The sequence below is a fragment of the Lipotes vexillifer genome, unplaced genomic scaffold (assembly GCF_000442215.2).
Source record: "Lipotes vexillifer unplaced genomic scaffold, Lipotes_vexillifer_v1.1 scaffold311, whole genome shotgun sequence".
NCBI classification, from domain to species: Eukaryota; Metazoa; Chordata; class Mammalia; order Artiodactyla; family Lipotidae; genus Lipotes; species Lipotes vexillifer.
The window spans coordinates 2487775-2497256 of NW_006791012.1; the positions used below are offsets into that span (position 1 = coordinate 2487775).

At 41.7% G+C, this 9482-nt stretch overlaps 1 protein-coding gene across 5 annotated transcripts in view; it reads right to left on the bottom strand.

The window, feature by feature from the left end:
• MEIS1 (Meis homeobox 1) overlaps positions 1-9482 on the bottom strand; it is a 140041-nt gene that overhangs the window by 115132 nt on the left and 15427 nt on the right. For 4 of the 5 annotated variants that reach the window (XM_007464097.1, XM_007464096.1, XM_007464100.1 and 1 more), the window contains exon 7: positions 6464-6486. The exons of the other annotated variant lie outside the window; for it this stretch is intronic. In XM_007464097.1, coding sequence (XP_007464159.1) covers positions 6464-6486 — 23 coding nt within the window. The remainder of the gene's footprint in view (positions 1-6463; positions 6487-9482) is intronic. 5 annotated transcript variants of the gene reach the window in all.

Here is a 9482-nt window from a genome sequence, read left to right on the forward strand (position 1 = left end):
GACAAACTGCAACTTCCCAACCTACCCTTCCTCCTGAATAAAGCCATCCATTGGTGACTTTGTTTCTTCTTCCCTTCCTGAATTCCTTTTCCATTTATGCCTTAATTTTGGACATCCTTTAAGTCCTCGTATCACTTTCCACATTTTCCTTAAGACTACTCTTTTCACCACTGTGATTTCAGGTGTCACCCATATGCTCTGAAATTTGTGTCTCTGGACCTCTTCTTTGGGCTTTAGACTTGTATGCCCAACTGCCTGTGAAGCCATCTCCATACGAAGGACTCAACAAGTCCAAAGTTAAACTCTTCGTCTCCCCACCAAACCCCCGACCTATTCCTTTTTGTTCTTCATCCTAGTGGGTATAACCCCATCCACCCACGGTATAAACCAGCGGTCCCCGACCTTATTGGTACCAGGGACCGGTTTCGTGGAAGACAATTCTTCCACCGACGTGGTTGTGGGGGGGAGGGTTCAGGGGGGAATGTGAGCGATGGTGAGCCACAGAGGAAGCTTCACTCGCTCACCCACTGCTGACCTCCTGCTATGTGACCCAGGGCTTGGGGACCCCTAGTATAAACCATCTGTGAGAACCATGCATGACACCTTTCTCTCTCGCTCTCTCACACAAACTTCCCATCCAATCAGTCATCAAGTCTCATCCCTTTCTCTCATGTTTCATCTTAGTGATTACTGCTCTTGTTAAGGCCCTCACAGCACTAAAGAGTTCAAGTCAAATCACTCCCCAGCTTGAAAAGGTTCAATTTCACTGGAATATAAGCTCCATGAGGATAGGAACTGGTGTCCGTTTTTTTCGCCATTGCATCCTGCGTATCAAGCACAGTGCCCGACAACTGGCTGGCACTCAGGAAATGTTTGTTGAATAAATGAATTGCTCCCTACTGCCTACAGAATACATTTTTGGGTCCTTAACCTGGCACACAAAGCCCTTCATAGTCTACCCTCTGGGGACCATTCCTCTCCTTGTTCCTTGTGCTCAGCATGTGATTTCTGGCAGATATGTTCAACTTCTCCCTCTGGGCCCTCATCCTTCTACCCTGCCTGGAATGCCCTGCGCTGCTGTACCTGGCCCCTGATTACCTCCGACACAGTTCAGATATCACCACCCCAGAAAGCCTTCCCTGATACACGCACAACCTTCCCCCAGGATGAGTGAGGCTCCCCTCCCCGAGCACTTAGAGTACCTCACGCACACCTCTCTCATTGCACTCTCATACTGTTTTGTGATGACCTGTTGAGCCTGTCTATAATTCTATACTATAAATGTTCTGAAGTCTTGGACTATATCTTCTTCATCCCAATGCCCTCCATCCCAGGAAAATGTCATTAGACACATTAGACACGAATATGTTCTGGAATGCATACATGAATAGCAAGTGATTTATAGAGGATGTCTATCGTCACCTGATACAGTGATCCCCTATATTAAACATCATAAAACATCTAAAAAAGACTTGCACAATTAAAAAACACCTGCCATACTTGCATTCACACAAACGTACACCACTATAAAAATATAATATAATAATATTCTGTTGCAAGAAAACACAGGCAAAAGAAAGTAAATTTGAAGCCAGACACATCCTGGACCACTTACATGGTCTGAAGACAAGTCACAACCTCCATAACCTTAACATCCTAATCCGTAAATGAGGATTAAGAAAATACTCCTCTGCAGACACAGCATACATCAATTTCTAGGCGTGCAGCAAGTGGCACCTACTATAGCTTTTAATGCGACAATAATAAAGTGACAACACTAATGGAACAACGTACGTTGACCTAGTCAACCCTGAAATATCTACATACAGGTGTATTCAGTTTATGGACCTTCTGGAAAGAATGGTTAACCCGAGCTGGCTTCGTGTACAGCTCGCTATGCCTTGGGCTATCTCCCAGCTGGTGTGTGCTCAGGGGATGCAAACTGATCTTATTTTCACCTTCAAATAACATGATTTTACAGGTGCTTTGCTCCTCCCCACCTCATCGAGTTTCATTTGATACCTAATATTTATAAATCACTTTACAGTCTATGAAGCACTTTGACGTTTTATTGCACTTGGTTTTTCATCACATCGGTATGATGGCAGAATCATTTTTTGTTTTTTTTTCAGGCCTATTTTAGTGAGGTTTTTTTCCTTCAAACTTTCTACCCTACCAGTCCCACTTAACAAAGGTGGATAAATGAGAGTCTCGGGATCTTGATTCTGAAGAGGTCAGCTAGCAGCTATGTAGAAATTGATGAAATGATCACAGTGTTCAAAATCTGAAGTTCAGTCCTCACCTATCAATAGGCTTTCTCTTTGGGGAAGTACACTTACTTTTTCAAACCACCGGGGCCTCTTTAGTAAATGATCTCCAGTGGCCTGAAAGAGCTGGCTCACTTCTAAAAGTGAACGATCCAGTCCCTCCAGACCAGGGGAGTCCACCAGTGTGCGTGTACACGTGTTCACACCCCGACATCTGCACACATCCACACACACATGTGCACACACATACCTGCACTGGTCCACGAGGCAGAGGCAACGGGCTCACCGAATGCCGCCATGCCACACCGCCAGCATAGCCACATCTAATTAGTCCCCCTCCCTAGACTTCTCACCTCCGTCTAAACAGCGTCTCTCAGGATCCTTAAAGGCACATAACTTCAGCAGGTATGATTCTTCAGTGTGTCTCTCAACCAATGGTGCCATCTGAAGAAAAGGCACCAGAAAGACCCAAACATGGAGCAGTAAGGACAAAAGGGGTCCAGGTCCTCCTATGAAAAGGGGTACATGTTACCTGTGTGTACATGAAGCTGAGAAACTGGGGATCCTGAGAATTTTTTATTTGTGAGTATCTAAAGTCTGCTGTGCTCAAACTCCTGTTTGAAGATCTTGGTGGCTCCCACTGGCATCTGCTTGATAACCAAAACATAGCAGAAAGCTCTCTACACACTCGGCGGCCAAATCGCGCCTTCAATTTGCTAGAGTCCTGCTCTAGCAAAACCTGCTCTAGTAAAGTCTGCTCCTCTCAAAACCTACTATCCAGCTGCAAATTCAGATAATTCCAAGAAAATGTAAAATTCTTTATACGGATTTCCAAGAACATCCCTGGAAATCATTAAGCAAAATTCATTTTAACCAGGACAAGTTTAAGCAGGATGCTTTGTTTTAACACAGTAAAACTGCCCCCTTCCCTTTTAAGATTGTGTATGTTTTTAAACGCCAGAAGCTCACAGATTAAGACCGCAGCCTGCACACATATCGCGGATCAGGGCCACGTTGAAACGTGCTCGGGAATGGTCTGGAGGCAAAACCTTTTCTAAGTCCACCCTCTGTCCTGCTGCAAGATGATAAAGTTCGGGAGGTTTCTGTCGGGCTCTGGGGCGGTCCCTGGTGGTGGCCTTCACGTGCCGGGGAGACAGACTCTTTCAAAGGTTATCTCCCTCACACACTTCTCCTTTTTCTCATTTCCTTCCCCGTCCCCGCCTCTACCACCTGCCTTGGCCAAGTCTGCTGGCCTGCCAGGGTTCTTGTTGGGCCCCCTTTTAATGCTGCGATAAAATGCGCTTATTACCGCCCCCCACCAACCCTCCCCGCTTAATAGAGGCCTGAGGATAATTCTGGTGACTCCGGGCAGATGGTAAATTCGTGGTGAGACAATGGGAATCCAGCATCCCCTCTCAGGATCTGCGGCTCTCCCCAAGACACCACGCTTCCTCTTCTCACAGGTCCAGCCCCACCATAATTGCCATTGTGGACTTCTCATCTAGAAATGCACCTCGAGGACTATTCAGTTATCCCTTAACCATGCTGCTCACAACCTTGGCGCCAGCCGGTATCTTGATGCACAGCATAAGTGTGTCTAACTCAGCATCAAATAAGGTAGAGTTCTAAAACCTTAGCAACTCTGATGTATTGCTTTAAATATGTATACATATATATATGTATATACATTTACACACACACACACACACACACACACACACACACACACACACGATTGCATGATAGCAGGAGTGGGCAGTTTGTGGAGGCAGAGACAGCATCTGTTACATTGAGTTCTATATTTCCCAGCTCTCACGTCCCACAAATGAAACCTACAAAAATGATAATTTTTCAAACATTAAATCCTCTATCTCTGTGTAATGGGGCGTGTAGAGGGGAGGAGGAGAATGTTTGTGCTTTTTTGCCTTTGGTGAAAATTCTCCAAGGAGTAATTTCATCTTTAAATGAAAAGTTTTGTATCAGGTGATCGTCTGAGCTCCAGGAATCACCGAAGCCTCTGGTTCAGACATGGGGGGGACACGCAAGTGCACTTTCATGTATACACAGTGCCATGCACCCATCACATGCATGAAGAATAGGGCAAAAGAACGTGGAGAGAACTGATTTTAGTGTTTTTAATTACACTGTGATGGAATCTAAAGCAGCGAGGCAGTCAGGTACATCTTTAAAATCTCCTAGTCCTTAACTATTTTGCCTACTCTCCTGCAAATATCCATGCCCCATTCTCCCATTACTCAAGGCAGCAGGGAGGGCAGTGAGCTTAGGAAGCTCAGGCCCAGCACGATGGGTCACTCCCCGAAAGCTCCTTAAAATCCTACTTTCCCACAGCCCAATATCTTTTAGGTCACAACTCTGATGCTCTCGGGTCATTACTAATCTGCAGAGTTGAAATAATTCATCCAGGAAATTATACATGAATTGACAGTGTGAAGGAAAACGACGACAGATATAAAACACCACCCAAAATATTCCAAATGCTTTCCTTATGAAATCCACACAGCACTGATACATTTTGCCCGGTTTTTCGACATTGAGAATCAATGCCAACACCATCCCTTAGTGACCCCACTGTGGTCTCGGAAGAGGATATAAATTCGTACATGGGGTAGGGACAATTCAGACAATTACAAAGAAAAAGAAAAATTACACCCAAAGGGAAACTGCTACCAAGAGGTGATACCAGTTTTACCCAAATCTCAAAACTGCAAAGTAGATGCAGAACTAAAGATGGTTCAAGTGCACTGAATGTTCAAATTCTACTAAGCAGTTTGTTGTGGAAAACAAAAGAGAAGTTAAAGCCTCATTACACTCGGAATCTTAGTAAAAGTACATAATTTACGTTTTAATAACCTTTCCTTTCCTATGCTATTGTATTATGGCTGGCATAGTATTAATAAAAATAAACTCCTATATTGACTCTATATGCTTTTACTCCTGAAACTGTACCTGTGAGCTATAATTCACAGTTCAATGTTTTTTAAAAACAAAAACAAAAACAAAACACCTCAAATCCAACTGCCACCACTGTATTTCCAAATATTTGTACCTAAATAATTCAAACCTTACCTTCATTTATCTGCTGAGAACTTTCCGCTGAAATTTAGCTGATTTTCTATCACTGCTATTTAGGAGTGGCAAAAGAATCTGTAAATTATATGCCAGCATACCTGGTGTTATAAAGTTCCTTTCATAAGACTGCCTGCTTCCCAATGTTTTATTTTACATTTGTAACTCAGTATTCAGTGCGCCTCATTCTGCAAACAAATTAAGATAAAATAAACTCAAAAGTGTCCTATATATAACAACTTCAAACCACAAATTTTCTAGGCAACCATCCTAGCAAAAAGAACATCCGATAAGGCCAAAAACATTGTATCCTGAGTACAAGTAGATACTGAGATCTTGTTAGCAACTGGACCTCAGCCAGGAAGCATTTGCACTCAGAAATGTGGGGGAAAAGTACTCAGCACAAGATCTGCACATAACTGTTATTTGAAGTTGAACCTAAAAACAAATCTGTAGTGATTCACTGTCCTATCTTGGCCACACATCTGAGTGGCCAGTCCCCTCTCACACTATGATGAAATCAGAATAATAGCCACCCCTCCTAAAAGGAATTAAGGCAGTATTTTGCTCAAACTCTATGATTATATAATGGCCTATAAAATCACACCCCATTAACAACTACCCAATCTCCTCTCCCCAAATCAGATTCATGTTGTTGAAGGCTGGGCAGACAGTACAGGTAAGAAGATGAAATATGACGTAAGGTTCTGTTTAGGGTTTACTGTTTTAAATGTTTTATGTGCATTCTTACTTAGTTCTTATGCAGCTCAGTAAAGTGGGTTCTTTTTTTTTTTTTTTTTTCGCGGTATGCGGGCCTCTCACTGTTGTGGCCTCTCCTGTCGCGGAGCACAGACTCCGGACGCGCAGGCCCAGCGGCCATGGCTCACGGGCCCAGCCACTCCGTGGCATGCAGGATCTTCCCGGAGCGGGGCACGAACCCGAGTCCCCTGCATTGGCAGGCGGACTCTCAACCACTAGCGCCACCAGGGAAGCCCTAAAGTGGGTTCTTTATCCCCATGTTACAGATGATAAAACTGAGGCTTGGGGAGGTGAAGTGACTTACCCCCTCACAGCACATCCTATATTGTGTATATACTTTATTGGGATACCGCCAGCCTGAAAGGTTGTGTAACTCGAAATTACCATCAATGCCCTTCATCACTCTCTTTCAAGTGTCTCTGAGATCTTCTCTCTTCTACTTCTAAACTCTCAGACCAGAAAATCCACAACTTTGACACAAGAAGGAAACAAGAATTCAGCCAAGATACAGTCATGTTTTATTCTACTACCTTACAGCATTACGCTTTGGATAAAAGAATAGCGGAAACTTACATTTACCACTGATTTCCACTAACAATTAGCAACAGGGTATTTTCTAATTTTCCGGTGCGTGTGTGTGTGTTTTAGAAGTGCTGCCAGTTTTTATATTTTCAATCAAATTTTATTTTCTAAGTATCATCATTCCTCAAGGATTTTTGAATTTTCAAGGCCTCTCACAGTGTGAAATTTGGAGGTGGGGAGTAGATTGTTCCCTTTTCTTCATTATTTATCTCGGTAAAATCATTAGAGAGGCCTTTCTCAAAGCATCTTGAAATTTAATTTGTGTTTCTGGTTCCCAGATTGGCTAAGTTCTCTGTGGTTCAAGGCCTTTAACTGAGAGATCAACTAAAGCAACTGTGAATTCCAGAAGCAGGAGGCTGAGTTGTACCACTGGTGCACTTTTTAAGGAATTCCAGTTAATCAGAATGCCATTCTTCCTCCACACCCAGGGCTATTATTCTTGAGGCTCTTTGTATTATTTTAACAGTTATAGAGTATTTGGAATATTAGAAGTAGACTACAAGTGAAGAAAAGCCCCATAATTGATGTGTTAATGTTTTATTCTCCTTTTTCTATTGGCATGTTCTTTACATTCCCTCAATAAATATTAAAAACTCAGGCAACGCTCTCTCTTAGGTGGCAAGCAAACCTTTAGAATGTCGAAACAGTAGAGAGAAGAACAATGCACCTAATTGAAATGGCAGGGTAATTTGGAAAATAAAATTGAGTTGCTGCAAATCCCAAATTCCAGAATAAAAATGTTTATGCTCACTCAGATGCAGATTGTTCCTGGCTTTGAATGATTATTAGAATAAAAAATACTTGAGCACCAACAATACACTTGATATGCACAGAACAAGGGCAGTCTACACATCTCTACCACTCTGGGCAAGGAAGTGCAGGGCACAATAAGCCTGATATTTTTCTTGGTGTTTTTGTTTTGAATACAGCTTATAAAGCATCCCAATAAGGTGAAACAATAGGCCAAGCCACCAAATATACAACCAGTGTTAAAAATGTCATGCACAAGATTCTTCAGAAAATTGTAAACACCTTAGGGAAGGGACAGGGAAGCATGCTGAAAGAAATGAAGGGGTTAAATGATTCTGCTACTCAATATCTTATTTTCCCCCTCACATGTATTAATCACCCAGATCAATTCAAAATGTGAAATTCCGGATTCTCTTTGGCAGAAGCTAGAGCCAAGAAACAATTAAAATGAAAGTGGAAAAATGCATTTGCGCCTGTTATTATGAAATGCTAACACGTACTGACTCTATAAGAGATGATGTTTATCTGTACACTGAGGGCAGTCTTATTATCTCCTCAGGGCTATGCCACTCTTGGCAGAGATGCGACCCATATCTCGCAAAGATAAATTCCATATGCTCTGTAGAGTTATAGCATATTTCCCATAAATAATGTATACAATAGACTGTAAATAAATAATACGTTTATCTGAACTGTTCAAGAGTGAAGGGCAGGGTGCTTACTCAGGAGATGAAGTCTCTTATGAATGAACAATTTCAAATAAAAGTAATGTCCAATGGTGAGTTATCACCAAGTTCTTAACGCTAAAATATTCTTAAGCTGGGGTGGAGAGGGGATGTTGAAAGAACCCCAGATCTGGTGGGAACTTTCAAGTAAATGTTCCAGCTAAATGCAAAATGCCCAATTTAATTTTACTGCTAAAGTTTCTGTTGTGATGGTAGCATCATAGCTAATAGGGTTTTACCTATTTGTTGCAATTCTTAGCTCTCTCTGTACACTACTGCTTTTTGTGATCAATGAAATACCTAGACTTAAAATGTCATGTACGAGTTTTTGTCCCATGAAACACACAGTGGATTTTTTTTCCTTTGTGTGAATAATATTAACATTGCACTGAATAGAAAGGAAGGCTACGGAAAAAAAAAAAATTCAGAAAGAACCCACGTGCACTAGGTGGTTTGCTAGGACTTCACGCAGTAAAAATTGTTAGTTCCCCGCCCCCAAAGTATCTCCCTTTTTGAAGCCCAGAAGACACACAAACTATTTCCACTTCTTAAAAATAGTGGAAGTACGCCTTTAGACCCGCAGACATTGTACACCATTAAGTATGAAATTAAGTTTTCAGATCGCTAAGGAATAGTCTCTGAATTACAGAAAACACTATAGGTCACAGTTAATTATAGCTTGTCTGTCAAATTAAGTTAACATTCGAGAACACATCCAAATAGTTATGGAGCTATTAAGAGGAGTTTTATTGTCAAAGAAATTCTTATTCATTCAGCTTCTAATGTTTTTAAAAGAACAGAGATAAGCCTTTTTACAAGCTGGGACCGAATAAGAAAACTCTGGGTTTACATCAAATTGCTCCCTTCATTGTCCTTTTGATGACTATGTCAGTTTCATTATAAACTTCATTTTCCAGAGTTTCATAATAGTCATAAACACACTTGACTTTAAAGAGTTTCTATGGGACATAATGTGAATGCAAATGCAGAATAAAATGCAAATCATGGAGGTCTGGGACCAAATACGGACTATCAGTTAAGAATCCAGTCACTGAAAACAAACATTTAGGCCTTAAGAGGAAGAGCACGAAGAGGCTGATATGAATCTTTACATCAAGTATTCACAGCCCTGGGGAAAGCAAGCAAGAATAACAGTTTTCAGTTTTTCACCTAATTGTAAAGCACAGTTTGGGAATATTTGATGACTTTGGTTTCTATTCATTCCTGTTCTAAAGTGAGGAACATTTTTCATCTTCTCAGGAAAATAAACCCACATGTGGGTAATAACCCACAAGGTACTCAAGTAGGGAAA